A 20,574-nucleotide genomic window follows, 5' to 3' on the forward strand; every position below is an offset into this window, starting at 1 on the left:
ACCAAAACCAAAGAAAACTGTTGGAACTTGAACCCTGTAGAAAATGCACTTTTCCCATTTGTCGAACAGCTGTAACTTTGTTCACCACACCATCAAATTGGGTCTTAGTGTGCTTTCCTTTGATCATGTCGGAATTAAGCATTATATTTTTAATATCTGACAATTTTTCCTGGCTTTTGCATTGCTCTCTCTTCTTTGTGCAACAAAGACCATCACTTACTGTAATCCAGTGTAAGTAGCTAAACCGTGATCAGTTTAGGGTGGATTTTGCTTGTTCTTTCCTGCAATCCCTATAGTGAGGCAATCTATCCTGATTGAACAAAGAATAATTATTTAATTAAAGATCCTCAACAGTCCTACATTATTAAACCAGCATAAAAAGACTCACATTGATTGTATATTCACTTTCAGTTAAGGTCTGAATCAGTATGCTAAGATCTAAAAATGAATGAACAGAATGAGTTTATTATGACTGTTGTTAAGTACTTACCCACTATAGGTAATAAATTATACATGTGGTTGCTTGTCATGCTTATTCTACAACATAATGTAACTTTTAGTTACTTTTTATTCAGTGGGATTTAATTCCCACTGCATCAGGCTTATGTTACTTTTAAAATATAGCACTGGAATTACAGGGAAGCATGAGACTGAGACGCAAACTGGCCCTCAATGAATCTTTAAATCTGGAACTGAAGAAATATGGAGGTGTTGCTGACGGATTTTTTTGTTTGAGGGGAGAATTGTTAAATGATGGATATCCTAAGCCCTACCTATCTCAGAAGTTGCATTTCTGAAGAGGTTCTCTATGTTGTCAATTATTTTTCCTGACCTGCAGCCACTACTCCACGTGCTCTTTCCGAGTCTCTGACAACCTCTGAAAAACCAATTGAACATCAACATGCCACGGCTAGAAAAGTAAATACAAGCACTTGCTAAATATTGAGTTGAGATGTCTGCAGTTCAAAAATAAATGCTGTTTCAGCAAACAGCTGTGATATTGCAAAGTCTGGGAAAGCTGCTTTACAAGAAGTAACTGCAAGAAATTTACCTAACCATCAGGTATACTACGCTTTGCTTGATCAGACACAGACACAGATTTCTAGGTTGGAAGAGACCTCAAGATCATCGAGTCCAACCTCCGACCTAACACTAAGCACTCCACTAAACCATATCGCTAAGCTCTACATCTAAACATCTTTTAAAGACCTCCAGGGATGGTGACTCCACCACCTCCCTGGGCAGCCCGTTCCAATGCTTAATAACCCTTTCGGTAAAGAAGTACTTCCTAACATCCAACCTAAAACTCCCCTGGCGCAACTTTCGCCCATTCCCCCTCGTCCTGTCACTGGGCACGTGGGAGAACAGACCAATCCCCACCTCGCTACAGCCTCCTTTAAGGTAACTGTAGAGAGCGATAAGGTCGCCCTTGAGCCTCCTCTTCTCCAGGCTGAACAAGCCCAGCTCCCTCAGCCGCTCCTCGTAAGACTTGTTCTCCACACCCCTCACCAGCTTCACTGCCCTTCTCCGGACTCGCTCGAGCACGTCCATGTCCTTCCTGTAGCGAGGGGCCCAAAACTGAACACAGTACTCGAGGTGCGGCCTCACCAGAGCCGAGTACAGGGGGACAATCACTTCCCTAGCCCTGCTGGCCACACTGCTTCTTATACAGGCCAGGATGCTGTTGGCCTTCTTGGCCACCTGAGCACACTGCTGGCTCATATTCAGCCGACTATCAACCAATACTCCCAGGTCCTTCCCTGCCAGGCAGCTTTCCAGCCACTCATCTCCCAGCCTGTAGCTCTGCTTGGGGTTGTTGCGCCCCAGGTGCAGGACCCGGCACTTGGCCTTGTTGAACTTCATACAGTTGACCTCAGCCCATCGCTCCAGCCTATCCAGATCCTCCTGCAGAGCCTTCCTGCCCTCGAGCAGATCGACACACGCACTTAGCTTGGTGTCATCTGCAAACTTACTGAGGGTGCACTGGACGCCCTCATCCAGATCATCGATAAAGATATTAAAGAGGACCGGCCCCAGTACCGAGCCCTGGGGGACACCACTTGTGACCAGCCTCCAACCAGATTTGACTCCATTCACCACAACTCTCTGGGCCCGGCTATCCAGCCAGTTTCTAACCCAGCGAAGCGTACGCCAGTCCAAGCCCCGCGCAGCCAGTTTCTTGAGGAGAATGTTGTGGGGAACGGTGTCAAAAGCCTTACTGAGGTCAAGGTAAACCACATCCACAGCCCTTCCCTCATCCACCAAGCGCGTCACTTTGTCATAGAAGGAGATCAGGTTCGTCAAGCAGGACCTGCCTTTCATAAACCCATGCTGACTGGGCCTGATCGCCTGCTTGCCCTGCAAGTGCCGCGTGATGACCCTCAAGATAATCTGCTCCATGAGCTTTCCTGGCACTGAGGTCAAACTGACAGGCCTATAGTTCCCCGGGTCTGCCCTCCGGCCCTTCTTAAAGATGGGTGTCACATTGGCTAGCCGCCAGTCAACTGGGACCTCCCCCGATAGCCAGGACTGCCGATAAATGATGGAAAGAACTGCAACACCTACACAAAAAGAATATTTTTGTTATTAGATTGCTCTTTTCATCTAACTAGAAGATCCAGGAACTGAAAATCAAAGTTAAAGACTTTTGAAGAAAAGGTAAGGTCCAGGTTAGTTATTTGAAGTGGTAAGGATAGCCAGCCACAGGGAGAACTTGCCATGGGAGCTGCACCTCCATCATTTGAAACCTTCAACAGGGATCTGGATGAGTTTCAGCAGAAAGTATCTGCTCAGGAAGCCCAGCCCATGGTCAGCCCTGTGCATCCACTGACTCAGTGAGGGATTTAAAGCAGCCACCAACATGCTGGAACAGAGACGGAGCGTAAGAGTATGTAGCATTCAAGGCCTGCACATGTTCCTCTCACCAGGTTATGGCCAGGGCCTGTTGCAGGCCTGTGTCCCTGAGGCACAGAGGGGAAGAAGACAAACGCTGAGCACGTACGTGTAGACATACACCTCAGAGGAGAAGCTATCAAGAAAGCCAGAACAGAAAACGAACCATTCAGACTATTGCAAAGTCCTTGCTTGCTCAAGTTAGCAACGAGCTCATGTTACAGTTGTTTTTTTTTCCATCCAGGTGTAGTGGGTTTACATGGCAAGGTTTTGGTAGTGGGGAGGCTGTAGGGGTGGCTTCCGTGAGAAGAATCCAGAAGCTGCCCCATGTTGGATAAGGGCCTCGCAGCTTAAGGCTGTGGTCCCTCAAAGGGAAAGGGGGAATGAGAGAGCAGCCATGGTGGAGCTTGGCTGCCCACCTGAGTAAAACCACCACACCAGGGTACACTTGGATTAACAGCACATTACAAGTTGGAGTGGTAGAGTAAGACTCTGCTGTTTCATTTCAGGGTTTCCACCGACGGCCTGTCAGAAAACCGTAAGCAGCTCGCGTGAGACACCTGCACAGCCGGTCCCTCACCGAAGGCAAGCTGCTCTCGGTTTTGTGCACTTTACAGACAGCATTTTACTGCCAGGCAAGATAATCCTTGTCTCAAGCTTGAATTTCTGGTGAAACAAATAGTTTTAAATAATCTTCAGGAGTACCCTGGAAGAAAGGCAGTACTCAGCACAGAGACTAAAGATGATTATTTATCCCTATTCTACAGCTTACCGTCACTCTGCAAAATGAACTGATCGACCACTTCACACAAACATGAAATTACAAACTCAATTTCATTATTATTTAGCAGTTAAACCATGAAATCAATCCCCTTTCAATCTTTGTCTCCTCAGCTTTAGACTTTCCTCTGGCTGAAACTGGATGTGTTTCACAAAGCATTGAAATTTGAAAGGAAAGGGATGAGGCACTTTGAAAATAAATAAAAATTGTAATTCTCATATGAAAAACTAGTTAGCATAGGAAACAACACTTCTACGGGTTATGTGGTGAATTTACATCATTCTTTGTAGCAAAACACACATCTACAGAAAGTTAGAACGCTAAAGGAATGTTGAAAAGTTGCCCCCATAGCGTACAATACCTAAAGCTTTCTAATAATATGTGCTCTCATCTATAAGTTACTGTTCACAAAAAAAACCTTAAAGCACTAAGCTGTGGAAGAAATTTTACATTAAAGAAAAGAATGAACCATTCAGAAGGCAGACACAAAAACCTGCTGTTGTATCTTTACCCTTTCTGCCTGTTTTCCCCCAAACTGCCTCCTTATCATACACGTTTTAAAGCTATCACCTGTCCCTCTGCAGTGTGTGGCATGTACACACTCACACACAAGCACAGCTGTGGGCCACACAAATGTGTTTTGCTCAGGAATGCAAAGTCCTGAGATGCTATATGGGGTTTGGCTTTGCAGGCATGAAACCTTTACCTGAACAAAAGCTGATGCTGAGCGAAGGGCTGAACCCTACCTGTTTGTTTTATTTTTAGGGTTTTAGGAGGCTGCAGGATTACATTGAAAGACAGGCTGGATGGAACTTTGAGCAACCTGGTCTAGTGGGGGGTGTCCCCCATAGATCTCCCTTGCATCCCTCTTCACAAATAACCAAGCACCCAGGTCAACTCCTGCACGCAGTTTCAGGTCATAGATACATCTAGCACCATACCTCAGATCCTCTGTCACAGCATCCACCTGAACAGCCACTAAAATTCCCTCTTCACTTCTACTTGGCTTCCAGTGCAAGTGTTTTTTTCTTTTGCCCTTCCCTCACAGAGGGAAACAAAAAGATAATGCAACACTTCACTAAGGCCACTGCCAGAAAGCCACTTTCATTTCAAATGGCAACACTTCAACAAGCATGTCAACGAATTGTGAAGAGCCCAGAAAAAGTCCACAACTGCTCAAGAGATCAAAAACCTGCTTTACAGCAGGAAAAAAATCTGTTAAAAAAAAAAAAAACATTTGAAGAGAAAGCTGGGATGTGGCTAACTTGCTTGTGGCCATTAATTGCTTAAAAGGAGGGAAGAGAAGTAGAAAGATAATGGGTAGGTATGTGTAAAATTAGCAAGAAAAGGCATTGAGAACTGAAATTTGACCAGTTCAGACTAGAAAGATCAGTTTGTCTTGTATTAAGGACAGCTCCTTGTTGCCACAAGATACAAAGGGATACTGTGGATTCCCCATAATAGGAAGACTTAAGGAAGAAATACCTGTCCAAAAGATACAAAGTAGGTCAAAGCAAAGTTTGAGACCTGTTGCAAGGACCCCTGTACCAGTTTCTACACCCTGCATGCCACAGGAGACCAAACTACATGACCATAATAGCCCCAGTGGCCTTAAATCCCATGAAGTCACCATTACCTTCAGCTCACTCATTCATAAATCTGTTCTTATTTCTAAATGAGAACTTGCAAATACTATGATAGTGGTTTTAATTGATTGTTTTACTCCACAAGCAAGGAAGCTATAACTCAGTGAGAAACAGCATGCCTAGAATGCCAATGATTTGCAATTAACATATTTGAACAGCAGGGAGTCGCCTAACTTTCTTTCTTATTTTCATTTTGATTACTTGTGCATTTAGACTAATATGGAAGAAAGTTCAGATCTGATTTAAATCTGTGTGTACAGCACAGAAAGGAAAATTGCCAAGCAATAGTTTTGGTCACAGCATTGTGTGTGGAAAAAGATTTGTTTTCATTATTTTGTGTCTATTTTCTGTTTGCTGCTTTTATTTTTGAACAGGCAAAACAAATATTACAAAAAAGAAAGGGACCATCTGCCTGCTTTGTTTGCTTTTTAAAAAAGTAACCTTCAAGACTCTGCTAGCTTAGTTCCCGTTCAAGAAAACACAAGAAACCTACGGCACAAGCACTCAGTTTGGGTCTCACTTATTTGCTTTATTCTTGATCAACAGGGACACTTAGGGTTCTTACAGCAGGGACGGATGCAAAAAGCAAAAGCTTCTCGTTCCAAAAGCTTGGCACAAAGATTTTGGCCTCTGCTGAAGACCCCGTGACACCTGGAGAGATGCACAGGGACTTCTGCACACACAGCTTCAGGGAGGTCGGTTCCTGCTAGCCTGGGAAGGTGCCCCAGGTTAGCCCAGGAAGAGCTAAGCCCACAAGCCGGACAGCTCAGGGGTGCTCCTGTGCTCAAAAGGGGCACGGAAGAGAGGAGCAGGCAAGTGGCAGACAAAACAGCTTTGCAAACACCAAGCATGGGCTGCTTAGGCTTCCCTGCTTTCTCTACAAACCCTCACAGCAGAAGCCTTTTACAAACATTATACAGGCAGCATCATAACCAAATCCCCTGGGGGCTAAAGGCATTTGCCAGTTCAATACACACATAGAGCTCTGAGAAACAGGCTCTGCCAGGCTTAGTTACTGCGACTCCAAAGGACACAATAGATCCCATCTATCTGTACAGCTCGTCTGCATCACGACCACCCCTCTAAATTAAATATATCAGGCTCTGAATAAGCAACATTTTAAAATTGAATAGACAGGGATTGGGAAGCCTGGAGCTGAGCTGTACAGCCTGTGTAATGTGCCCAGATATTCAATTATCATTAAAATTAATACATAGGGCAACAACCAAATCCCCTGATAGGTTTTGATTATCTCAATCTGGGTATTTATCAGAATCACTCCAACACACGGAGTCACCAAGCTCTGGCTGGCTGGCAAAGCAACCCCTTAGCCCACTTGGGTTTTCTTTACACTGGAAACAAGAATTGTAATGTGCTGGGGGGAAAAAGTACTGTATAAGAAAGGAGACGAGTATCTGAAGCTGTGCAACAAGCTTTGATCTGGCCTGAAATCCATTTCCGAATTAATTATTCACTCTGTTCCTGCTCAGTGGCTTTATAAACTCTGCCACACTGCATCTCTGCAGCAGGCTGGCTGCAGCCACTGACCTGGTCTCAGTCACCCACCCTGCCACCTACCACCAGGTACCAGTGACTGCAAGTCTTGTATTTTCTGATCATCTGACAAAACATCTATTGAGATAGGCATGATCATCAGCAATTCTTTTCTAAAACTACTTATATCATTTTAGGTTGATTTTCTCAGTACTAGAACTGAAATCATCGGGGCTTTGCCCAACTACTGTATTTAATATTAATATTATTTGTATATTGTTATTGTATATTAACATACAGCATTATTATATACTATTCATATTATATGTAACATACATTAGTATATAATATTCATAATATATAGAATATGTAATATTAATACGCTTGTTTTAATGATGTACAATAAACTCCAGACTTAGCATAGCCAAAAAAAGAGAGGTGCTGCCACTAAAGTTAACTACAGTTATTCAATCTGGCATCAAAATAAAGCAAACAGTAAACCAGAAGGAGACTGTATAATGAAGTGACTTTATCTCACAGGATTATACTTGTGGTTATGACTTTAATTGCGTAGTCTAGAAGTATTTGCAATAAACTGAATAATCTCACATTATTGTAATGATTTGTAATCACAACACCGGCTACGATTTACAGGCTTACTATACATTTGCATTGCAATCAACTAAAACAGTTAGTGCATGCCCTACAATTCGTAACAGCACTTAAAATTATGTTTTGCATGGAGCTCCAACAGCCGCCCAGTCACAAACAGTTTGGAGGTTTGAAAACAAGGCAAAGAACTCTTAAGCGTGCACCTTCCCACTTTTTGAGGAAAATAAAACTAATGAAACAAAATTGAACAGCCCCAACGTTTCTGAACAGAAGACCAAGAGCCACATTTTTGCTGTCCTTTACTGTCAGCTGAAGAAGGTGCAAGCAACGCTGGATGCCATACACAGCAGCGCTTTGATGGCCCTCTAAACTTCAAGCGATTAACTTCAGGAATAACTCCCAGGCTCCAGCAAGAAACCTGGAGCATCACAGTGTCAGCACCAGGAGTTTGGAGACTGAATATGCAAAGACAACCCACAAAAACAGCTAACAAAAAAAACCAAAGGTCCCAATGAAAAAGGCTGCCAGCACAGGAAAAAGTGCTAGTTCTTCTGAAGCTGGAAGAAGACATAACTAGCTTAACTCCCTCTTTCCAGAAGGAGGCAATTTTCCCACCCCGCTTGGTATCTGATGGGTACGGATGCAGCTGTGGGATTTCATCATCGTAGCAGGACTGCTCCCAAAGAGCAGCCCATGCACTTCATGTATCAGAGAAAATCAAACACCTACAAATCAACGAATTCTGTAAGACCGGTTTCAATAAATCGATATTTAAGTTACACCGAAGTCCTGTTAACACCTCTCCCACTCCCCATTCTCAAACCCTCACTCACAGATCATTCGACTAGCTCGCAGCCCAAGGAGAGACAGGAGAAGAGCTAAGCTGAGTAACATCGAGCCTGCAGCTCTTCCTCGCAAGCGGAACAGGACTGCAAATAGATTAAGTGCCCACCAACATCTCAAATCACATTAAGACATACTCTGTGCTATCTCCTGCCAGCTGGATCTGCTGCACAGCATTACGGGCCTGTCGACGTTATGGGTAAATAATATTACTGGAAGACCTTCAAGGATGAGAGCCAGGTCACTGGCCCCAAAACATTTTTGCTTAAGTCTGTGGAGAACTTTTGCAGCACAAGGACTCAATCCTGCCCCTGCTTCAAAGCCAAGAATTCTCACCTTTGATACTACAGAAAAAAAGCATCCCAAGGAGGGTAATTATCCATAGAAAGCACACAGCTTCACAAGCTTCTGGTTTATCTTACTGGAGCACAGTAACAAACCTACAGGACACTATTTACTGTGTTTCAACATATAGGTAGTTCATAGTCAATAAGATGCACACTCCTGAAGTGAAGCCAAGCTTTAAAAATTGGTAATTTCTCTAACAATTTAAACATCTCTTCCATAATACAAAGAACAACTTGATTTTGTCTACCAGAGAAATTTTATTAAATCAAGAATTTAATATAATCAAAGCAGTGTCCTGGCACTTGCTGGAATAATCAACACAGCATAGACATAAGCAAGAACAGACATGTCAAATGCACAAAGCATTGTGGCAAAAGCCAGCTATCTACTGCTGCTTGCTTTTTTGGAAAGCATCAAAAGGAGGTGAATCAAGGGCTCCACCGGGGGTGTTTCAGCCTGGTCTGGCAGCTGCAGTTTTTAGAAAGCCATCAGCAACCTCCACACGTCCCCACTGCTGCCCCTCTTCTGGGAGCTGCCCTGCTCAGCAGGCAATTCCTCATCCTCCCTCTGCAGAGGCATGCTGAAACAACTGGGAATGCCTGCTGCCTACCCAGCCCCAGGACTGATTCTGACCACTTGCAGCTATCTGGCAACTTGTCCCTGCATTACCGCTTACAAGTCATGAAGATCATCCAGGGGTAGGTCTGAAAAGGTGAAGATGAAACCCTGCAAGATGCAAGTCTCGTTCACTCCCAACACTTTTCTACGTCACTGACGTGGTTGCAATAAGCTACCTTGAAATAAAAATAAGGAACAGTGATTTTGCCACAGTACTTTCAACATTAAAACCAACAGGCCTCATGATTACTGACTGCTTTAGTGAAACACACTAGATAATACAGCTCAGCATGCTTTTTTTTCCCCCCAAAATCAACAAGTCTAAGATAAATTAAGACGGTATGAAACCAAATATTTTGAGGTAAAAAGAGCTTCCAACTAAAATACCAGCATTTTCTCTTGCTGGCTAAAAACCCAGTCCCACCCTCCTCTTTTGTATGCGTGTGCATAGGCTACAGAAACTTAAAAACATCCATTTCTGCAACCAGGTCAAGCAAACAACATGCACGATAGCTGCCATTTTCAATCTCTGAAAATCCTGGCCTTTCCCGTTAAATAGCTTGAAAATAGAAGTAAGTTTGCTTGAACAGTCTTACACATTTGGCTGCTGAACTGTTTCTTGAATAGCCACACACCAGGAGTTTGTAGTTATACAGAAGTCAATCAAAAAGCTATCCTGAAGTTTCCTTTGTTTTAAGGTAGCTGATTGGCCTTCAAAAAGCCCTCTAATTTTTATTGTCATCTTTCACTGTCCGATACACAAGGCAACCACTAGCCATGAAGACAAAATAGCATCTCCCATTTTAACACGCTATTTTCAGGAATTCTGCACTCTAAAATGTTCGCCTTCTAGACTAAAATTTACCATGCTTTTTTTTTTTTCCCCCTGAAGTCAGCATTCATTCTATTTCATGCTTTTTGAGCTGACTTTCCTGAATGAGCAATATGAAAAGAAAACTAACTTTCCTCCATTATAAAAAGAACACTAAATAAAATACAAGATTGCGGTCCTGAATTTATTTTCCAAAAAAAAAAAAAGACATTAATCTAAATAAAAATATATGCAGTCAAAGGGGACAAGACCAAGGCCACTGCATTTTAAGTCATATAAACAGATTATGTGATTACACTGTAAGTACTCCAGTGATTTATATATAAATATATATTTAGGATATGAAGTAGTAAGTAGCATAAGTAACATAGCACAAATTCATCAACATAAGCTATAAAATCCTAATGCATGTTTTATAAACCCTGGGCTGTGGCACATGTATTCCGTAATGATAATATTTTATTCTACAAAATTTCAGATTCTTCATGACAGCACTATGTTTATACATTTTAATTGTATGGTTCCTAGCTGTTGGATACCAATATTTCTGGAACTGGCAAAAAAGTAACAGAGAAAACAATGGTATTAGAAGATAAAGCTCTTCAAAGCTCTTATCCCCAAATGTAATTCTTAGACACTGGAGAAATAAAAAAAGACTTTTTAGCATGAAAGGAGATTATTGTTTGCCAGATGAGCCTAATGCAGACAACTGTATTTACAAAAAGATACACTGAAGGATCAGCCTTCATTTCTTCTGTGGTAGATTTTCAAGACCAGGATAGTAACGTATAATTCTAGTAATACAGTTCTAACAGAGATTAAGAATAAAGCAAATCTTTATCTTGTATGTATTAATTTATTTTACAGTACTTCAGAGTATTCCAGGCATTTCAGAGCTCCTCTAATAAGACCTATGCCTTGCCAGATGCTGCTACCAAATGAAGGCTTGATTGATGTCAACAGTGTACAAACCAAAGGGCAGGTAGACAAGAGTCCAGGACAACAAATTTAAGAGCACGCTCAAATGGAGTGAGAAGATTTAACTTCAGATGGGAAAGATAAGGGAAAGGACAAAAATAAAATGGTGAGGATGTTCAATGAAAACTGTTCTACAGCATGAGGTACTCTACCTTAAAAGAAGCTACAAAGCGTAGGTGATCTCTTACAGGCATCAGAAAAGCTGGTCTTAAATACAGGGTGTTGGATGAGTACAATGCAATGTTTGTAAGCAGGGCAAGAAAAAAAAAATCAAGAGATCAGAAATGCAAAAGGAGACCTTACCCCAGATAGAGTTAGGAGAGGATTCCAATCTACAGCAGTTTGTATGCAGGGCTAGAAGGCGGCAAAACAGATTATCTGGTCTGCTCCTCGCTCCTCCAGAAGAGATCAACTCTGCTTGTCCAGAGTATGAGAAATGACAGTCTGACCTGCTATTAGAGACCTCCTGGGAAGGAAACCCCACATTTGCCCCAAAGCTGGACCAGTACGAAGTACTTCTCATCAAATTTCACCCGAATCAGCTTAGCTGGATTACCCAGTTTGCTTCAAATAATTCACAGATGCAGACCGTGTTTCTCACTAATCTGTGTGCGCTCAAAAGTATGTGCAAATAAATAGCCAAATTGCAGGGTTTTGTATCTTTTCACCTACTCAGGTCCTACTTTTATCTCTAGTATGCTCCCTGCTGCAGTATGAAATGTATTCTTGCCATGTGAGCATATCCCTCTGCTTCCTCTTCCACACTGGTCACAGCCGAGCGGCGGCATTTGCAGGAGAAAACACGGGCTGCCAGAAGTACTGCCCTGAAAATGCCAATTATAATCATAGCTACACGACACAGCTCAATGGTGCCAAGAATCCTTCTCCTCCCGTTCCCCCTATCCCTCCCCCTTTATTTTATTTCTAACCCCGAGGGCAAACACTGCCTCCAATCCAGGATTCCTGCCTAAAATCTCTATCTGAACCAAGATCGACAGAGAAAAAACATGAACCTATTCACAAGCCATGCTGAGTAATCTAAAGCGCCATTATTTTTAACTTCAAAGAGGCACCCTAGGGCACCCGTCCTCAAAAGGACAAGCCAGAAATGCTCGCCCCTACCCACCCCTCGCCAAAATAAATAAAGAACCAAACCTACTGAAGTCCTGCAGAAAAAAACAACAACTTGGAGAATCAAACCATTTGAATTCACTCCCCCTGCTTCCAGGATTTGTCCTTACTGAGCACCAAAAGCGGGGCCAATCGCTTTCCCTCTTGCAATTCACATGCAGCAAGTCAGCTGGCGCTCTCATTTTCTGCAATGAATAAAGAATTGAGTGATCCCATCATGCTCTAACATCTCCGCAGGACAAGATTCCTCAGCGCATGTTTATTTTTGTGTCTGAGCCTAAAAAAGCCCAGAACGTGGAGCTGTGCAGTGAGGCACAGCACACAGCCAATGTTCCAAGGAGCATGGAGGCTTTCCTGCTCTGTGCCACAGGAAGTTTGAGAAAATCAACGTGAGGTGGAAGAGATGGGAATAAAGTACAGAAGTAAAGCAGGTATGAGGTGCTCCAATTTGGAAAGAAAATAGCGCTCCAAGGTTGTGAAGAAATAATTTTGAAAAATAAACCCTGAAAGGAGCCAGGGTCTGGAACAAGTAAATCAGCACTACCATGGCCACTGAAACACATCAGACGTAATTGCTAAATCAAGACAGTGAAAACAGCATTTATTCTAATCAGCAACTTTTGCAATTATCCAGTTATTGTTAAAAGTGGCTGTGCTTTTACCTGGTCAGAGCGAGACTGAAGAGCACAGGTTTACACAGAGCTCTTTGTAGCTTCCACCCCTGCTATAGCTTTGCAGGGAGCCCAAATGCATCCATCACACAGAGCCTCCTGCCAAATCAAGGGAGGTAATGCAGCGATTCAGCCTGCAACCGCTGTCTGATCTGACCCAACTATTTCTCTCACAGCACCTCCTACTTCTATGAGTCTCCCTATGATAAAAAATACATTTGGCACAGGCAAATACAAGCAGTTTCTGTATGGAAGAGCCATTTTTTGTCCCAGCCGCACATAATGCATGCAAACCTCTAATATGCCCAATATTGATAACACTATGCAGCACTTCAGGAATTAGTCTGGAGGTAACAGAGGCTCTGCAGGCCTTCTGTACAGGCAGGGGTTTTAATAAAGAGGAGGCCAGGCTTTTCTGATAGAACCCGTGGTAATTCCAATAACCACCTTCAGATTAAAGCAAACTTACTCCAGCTGCAGAGCCAAGTGGGAGCTGTCCCTTCGATACATTCCCAACTCACAAGCTGTGAAAGGGGTGGCATTTCCACACCGATCACATCCAGCTGGCAGGGAGAAGGTCCCTTTTCTGAGTTCCACTGCTGCACTGACCTTACGAGGACTTTACTCGAGCTTTAACAGATATAACAGCAAGTTTAAGAGACACACATGACTGCTGAACCGCACACTGCCAGGAAAGCCGTCCTGGGGTAACAAGAAAAACAAACTACCAGGATTCATTAATTCTTTGTGGCGAAGCAGCAGAAAGAAGCACCTTCGCCTGCACAACATCTGGATCCTCACGCCAGGAGACTTCATTTCTACCCCTGCTTGGCCACTGTATATTTCATTCCCACTGGCCTCTCAATGCTCCATCTGTATGAAGAGAGATTTTTCTTACCTTCCATGAGTATAGGAAAAATGAAAAACGGCAAGGCTGAAAGAATATTGGATACTGCCAAAATCTGTTCCAAATAAGCATCTAGCTAGGCAAAGCTCTGCAGAGACAACCCTGAAGTGCTTCTATCCTTTCCCCTAAAACCCATTATCCCAAAGATAAGTTGGTACACCCAGTTTTATGGCAGACCAAGGTCTCATCTCGTAGAGACTAAAGCAGCTGAGGTGCTTTATTTGGAATTAGAGCTATGAAACAGGCGTACCTCTAAAGCCTAATTTGTATCCAGGCTGGAGCATTGGTCTCCTTCTCCTACCACTACTTTCATTTCCTAAGGTAGAGAGCGCATTTTTCCCCTTGCGTTCAGCAAATACAAGGTGAACAACGGGCTAAATGAGTGCAGCTGGATCTCTCTGGAGCATGGAATGACTTACAGCTTCAATACACATGAACTACCATGGCATACAGCTACAACAAATTTAGAATATGACACCTATTACAAAGGATCTGCCAAAAACAACTTCATTTGGTATGGCTGGACCTCCTCACCCAACTGTTTACCTTTTTTTTTTTTTTTTTAAGAATAAATAGGGAAATTATTCTCAAAACTTTCCCCCTTGAGCCTCTGTGATGTACTGAAAACCTCTCCGAAGCATTTCCACAACTTTCTTTAATGAAGCTGAGCTCCTCGTGCAATCTCCTAACAGATGTGGTTCTAGGACAAAGACTAAATTTCCTCAATATTCATAATAAAAAACAAGTGGAAAAGTAGCAACAGAGGTGAAGGCTGCTTCAAAAGCTAATGTATCTCCAGCTGGAGCGATATCATTATTGAAATTGCTACCAAATACTTTATGTGAACAGACTCTACAGGAAATACAAAATACCACGCATCTGTACGTGGTCTGCGTTTCCACACCTAGGAGTACTGCAAAGCATTACACACTACAAGATTTCCGCTCCTTTCCTTCATAGGGAACAGTACAGATAGACAGACCTTCCAACATTTCTGTAAGATGTCCTGAGATAAATTTGTTTGAGAATACTTCGAAAAACAGCCTACATTATCTCTAATCCCAAAGCTCCCCTCTCCTTTCCTAATTCAAATAGTGAAATAAGAGTTAAGTATTTACACAAGGTAGATCTTAAAATTATCAAGCGCACAACAGTATGGCTGCAGAACAGCTGACTGCAGAGCAGATAAGGGGGTTAAAGAATTAGGCCTGGAAAGTCTTTTTCAGTACCTGTAAAATACTGCAAATATGTTAGGCCAAAAGAAACAACCAGGCTAAGCTCATGGATTTTTATGACGTCCCATGAAAACAAAGAAGATTAAGAAGAGATTTCTGGAAACTCAAAAACCAACTGCCTGATTCACTTTGTATTTGTGGAAGTTAAATTAAGGAAAAAAATCCTCCCTATTGAGTCAGTAACCATTAATTTGGCATTCATGAGTATACTTCCAGGTGCTGTTTGGAAACTGAGCTTGTAAATAAAAGTTTCTCTAAATAATGAAAAAACTGAGGCTTGTAGATAGGATATTTAGCTTTTCATTTACTCATCTACACATACAGACCCAGATAACCAGTCCTGAAGTGTTCAGAAGATATTTCTCTACTGATATCCCTGTAAGGACACTTGGAGGCAGCAACTGCTTTACACCCTAGGAAAAATACTGAGGTAAGTATTCAAAAGGGAAAACGCAGACATTAAGAAGTGGACATCAGGATCTTTGCAGTGTGATAAGATGCCAACATACTGCTCTGCCAGCACATCTGGAACTGGTTATTCCAATGCTCACACATGCAAGGGGAGCAAGTTTAGTCCTCATCTTTAAATCAAGAGAAAAAAATATCGCTAAAGACTCCAACCGCAACAGGCTTAGATCTTGAACCAAGTTCAGGATGAACTAAGCTCCCCACGTGCTTTTACATTCCTGGCATAACCAGGGCCTGCAAGCATGCAGCTTGTCTGAGTGAGGCTGCCATTTCTACTCTTATCTACTCAAAATATAGAAAAAGCTAGATTTGAATTTGCTCTGTAGTATAAATGCATGAGGTTGACTGTGCTTTATATAAACACTGCCACCATTTTTATGACAATCAAACTGGAGTGCAAGACAATTCTGCAGCCCATTTCAGCCGGTGTCTAAAATCTTACAATACCAAATTCCTGAAAGCTGCTTTGTTGGAGGGCATAGCTGTGCAGCATTTCTATCTCAGGATGCTTTCTCACATCACAGTGCTCATGGCTCCTAGAAATTGACAGGAACACTCCACATTTTGCAGAAACCAACCTTGCAAGACTATCAAAGCTCTCCGATACATCAGAGCCTCAAGATGCCCCAGTCAAATCAAGGCCAAAATTCACAGCAGCGACTGCTCACACGATTCAGTCAGGCCAAGAGTATTAACACACCTCAGCTCTGTATTTATTTCAGGTATCAAATTAGGAGGCCAGGTTCCTTCAGCCTGCAGTACAATTAAAGGAAGGGACACAGGCTCTTCAAGGTGCTTAAAGCTCACCTCCTGTTCTAGTGCTGTCAGCTGCCAGAACTTTATCTGGAGCCTTAGAAGTATTTCTGAACAGCTCTGTTTGAAGAGAACAGTAATGCTCCAGACTCTGTTTCAGAAGAAAACTTGCAGAAAACTGTTGCGCCCCAAAAGCTCAAGAATCAGAATTTATCACTTAAAAAAATGTAAATAACCTCATGGCTTTTTTGGTGAGGGGAGGAGCGAGGGCGCTGACTCATGATTTATTTTAATACTTGTGACTGGCTCTACTGCATAAATAAATCAATCCCCCAGCCACACAGCTCCATTTTTCCAGTCACAGTGTGTTGTCATGTGTTTTGTTGTGTTTTTTTTTTTCCTTCCATTGCCAACAAATCACTCCAGGGAATTTTGAAGCCCAGTAGTATACTTTCCGAATGGAAACGATTAGTATAATTTGGGTGAAAAAGTAAACAACAACGGACTTACCCCATTTTTTGGGTAGGCTATCCATCCTAGATCCCCCATCACTGTGCGTGAGTCCAGTAAATTCACTGTAAATAAGAAAAAAATGTTTAGAAAGATGTATGGGTTACAAATTTCAGTAAACATTTCAAGATTTGGGTGGCTATGGTAAACAGGCTGTTTATAATTAACCATGGAAGTTGGATTCTTTGTGAAGCAGAACAACAAGACAATAACTCCGCTAACAATGAAGTCATACCCTTTGAGATCTACCCATGAAACAAAGCTGCACACGCTCTGAACTTCTGCAAGATCCAGATTTAAGTTCTTGTGATCTGGTCTTTTGGGGAGGGGAACAACTATATACAAGACCTACAGTATACAGGTACACACAAATTCAATACATCAAGGCTTATACACACACATTTCTTCTTTTAAGGCGGTAGTCTTTAACATAATGAGGCCTTTAAGACAAAAACAAAACGAGAAACAATGCGCAGGGCATCCTAGCTATTGTGGATTCAACTTTCAGAGTATTTTCTATGGCAATAGTACACTATTTTCTTTCCCTCGCAAATTTTTCTAAGTCTTGACAACTTCATTGTAACATATCCAGGGAATCATCATCTTTTCCACCCAAAAATGCAGTGTGGCTCTGTTAAGTCAGGTAAACAATCAGCAAACAAGTCACATTAAAGAGCAATAAATTATTCCCAAAGTTTACAATATTTTCCCTCATATTGCCTGAAATACTCAGTACTTGAGTACAAAGTGTGAAATAATTAAAAAATAAATCCATACACAATTCAGCTGAGGAAAACTATAGCAGCTTTTGGTGCTGAGCTTCCCAGTGTCATCTCTTGTACCCAGGGCTTTAAATCTCCACGTTAAAAAACAGACTCCAAGTTAAAAAACAGACTGAATCCACAGCTGTTACACAGAACCTCAATCTAGGAGGAACTTTCTACTATAAAAGCACACAAATTCCTTTGAACTACAACACGTGCTTCCAACAGCATAGTTGTCTGCATAACACAAACTCACATTTTGAACCCATGTTCCTCCTGAAAAGGAACCAATTTCCCCAACTCTTCAGTTCATGGTCTCCACTGTATGTATTCTTTAAAAATCCCATCAGAGGTTTTCAAAATCAGACTTTCAAGACCTTCAAGCCTGTGATGAGCTAGCCCGAGAATAAGCTTGAAACGAGTAGAGGATGTTACACGCTCCTTTAGAAATTAAACCATTTAAGTAGGTACTGGAAAATTGTTAGAGAAATGGTATGTCTGTACAGGTATAAAGAATGGGAATATCAATCCTCTTCCCTGGAACTCTTACAAGGTTTACTGGCTGTCTCTGCACAGTCAAACACACACCGGTGCAAACGCCAGGCATACAGACCCTCACACCAGCCCAGGTCGTCCTGCTGCAATCACCATAGACGACATTAAAATGTTGCCCACTGAGTTCTTCAGACATCATAATTACACTATTTGCAGGGTACCTGCTCGCTATAATACAAACACGCCGATTGAGTTCCTGTAATTAGCATTCTGCTTCAAAGTGCCTTTTTCCCCTGATGAGTCAAAGACCTAAATGTATAGAAGCATAAGGATTTAATAGCAAACCGTATTATATACGTAGGGGCAAAAGTAATAAAACATGAAGTACATTATACCAAAATAAAAAGCATGCTCCTTTCAAATGTTAAGGAGAATTAAAAAAAAGAAAAAAAAAGATTGGACAACAGATCTAGCTTGAAAAAACAAATTTATCAGAATCAAGTTGGTCTTAATCATTGTATTACATGGAAAGCTGACAACTTTGTGCCCATTGTATGCAAAACCAGCCCAGAAGGCAGCACTGAGGCAGAAAAATTAGTCCTCAGCCCTGGCATCAAACACTTGTAAAATATTTGTTTATCTAGATATTTGCAGTGGATGCAATTATGAATACATCATGCTATCACAGGGCACGTAGATGTTCTGCCATGTCTGGTACTGCTTCTAAAACAGAAAACACAGCTGGGGGCTCACAATGCTACCAAATTAGAGGACATCCAGTTGAAACAACACTCGGGGATTTTACTGAAGTCTAGTCAAAATAAGGAAACAAAATCAGGTGGCTTTCCACCCCGCAGTCTAAGCGATGTAAAAGTATTGCTATCATCTCCCATTCTAGATGTCACCCCGTAACAGCCAGCTCTTCCCCTCCTGAAGGTTCAGGTTCATTAATTTGACTTCAGCTGGAGCAGGAGAAACATCAATACCCAGCTGCTCCTAAATCATACTGCGCTTTCTCCTTTTTAATGGGATAACAGGGGCGATCTTAAAATATTCTTTAAAGCATGACACAAACAACACGTCCCATAATATACATGCATTTCAAAAAGGAGGGGAAAGGACTGCTGCTGCCAACAAAATGGCAGGATACCCAAATTCCTTCTATCACAGTCACTGTAATTAAACCATGCAGAGCAGTATATTCCTGTCCTAAGTTGCAATGGATGCAAAACAAGTATTGATCTACATTGTACAACTTAATTAAAACTTGTCCCGAAGATGCTGCTAATGAATGTAATTAGATGGTATGTTTGACGCCACAAAGTTCTTCATGACATGCTAATTAGGAAAAGAAGCAGAAAAAGTGCTTTTATTCAAACATCAGATCATAAAAAGAACATGAGAAAACTAAATATTGAATTATCTTTCTATCAATGACAATTTTTAAATCGCTGTTATTAACTTCAATTTCAAACTAATTTTCTGCATATGAAAAGATAACACAACCCATTCAGCTCTAACTCCAGTCATTGGAAATTCTTCTGTCGGTGAGTCAGCCGACGGCGCTGAATACTAAATCTCCAGTTAGAAAAGAGGCATTTCCTCTCTTTTTTTTCCCAACAGGATCCTAAATAGATCAAGACAAATAGGAAGGGATGAGATAGACCTTTTGACGGGCACAGCACAGGAGCCCAAATTCACACGCCAGGAAAACAAAAGCCGCCAGTGACTTGAAGCTCTCCCTGTGTCTGGAGACCTGCAAGGCTCCCAGGATAATTCAGATGGCTCCGAGGGGCTGTTGCAGTCACAGCAGACTCCCTGGCTGCCCCGTAGGCTTCTTCCCAGAGTTGCCTTCACAGCATATCTTCTAAAATACTGCACCGTATCGATCTGCTGAGGAGCTTATTTAGCTAGTAGTTATGCAAAATCGTCAGCAAAGATGGAAACGTTTTGCTTTCAGAATCCCCAAAATTTCTGTATAAACAAACAGAAATCACCACTACTCCATCCTGGTACGAGGCAGCTGCCTTTTCCCCATCAGCACCCCACCCAGCCATCTCTGGCAAATCCTCGATTCACTCGCAGTACTGCCAGCTCCCAAATCCACCCTAATTCAGAGGGGCACCAGGCCGGAGCCCTGGTGACCCTGCTCCGATGCTGCAGCAGCTCCGTGCACAGGGGTACAGCGCTGCTGGAAACCTTGCTGCTGCTGAACTGGTTTACCTTTAAAAACTGCAGATTGGCCAGGCTGGGAGAGAAACAGCAGGCAAATGGTAGCTAAGCACATAGCTACCACGTGGAAGGCACTGTTTTAGCAGAGGATTTATAGAAGAGCTGCTGCCATCACAACGAGATGCTTGCACCGCTTACCATATGGCTGCCTGGGAAGCCGTTCTGCACTGGAATAAAAAAGCTGAATCTCTCCGGTTTCACCCACAAAAAGTGGAAAAAAAGGACTAGGGGTCTCAGGAGCAGCAGAAGCAGTTCTTCCCCATCAAACCCAAGACAACTAGCAGCACACACTTGGCCATGGCTGTCTAATAGCTGACCACAGGAGGTGGTAGCTCAAGATAACCTCCAGCTACATGCTTACGGT

At 42.3% G+C, this 20,574-nt stretch overlaps 1 protein-coding gene across 1 annotated transcript in view; it reads right to left on the reverse strand.

Moving 5' to 3' along the window:
- The window catches only part of EPHA5 (EPH receptor A5), a 198,413-nt gene that overhangs the window by 166,739 nt on the left and 11,100 nt on the right, over positions 1–20,574 (reverse strand). The window contains 1 exon segment of the mRNA XM_040555646.1: positions 16,720–16,784. Within this exon segment, the coding sequence (XP_040411580.1) occupies positions 16,720–16,784 (65 nt within the window).

The sequence above is a fragment of the Cygnus olor genome, chromosome 4, assembly GCF_009769625.2.
Source record: "Cygnus olor isolate bCygOlo1 chromosome 4, bCygOlo1.pri.v2, whole genome shotgun sequence".
NCBI classification, from domain to species: Eukaryota; Metazoa; Chordata; class Aves; order Anseriformes; family Anatidae; genus Cygnus; species Cygnus olor.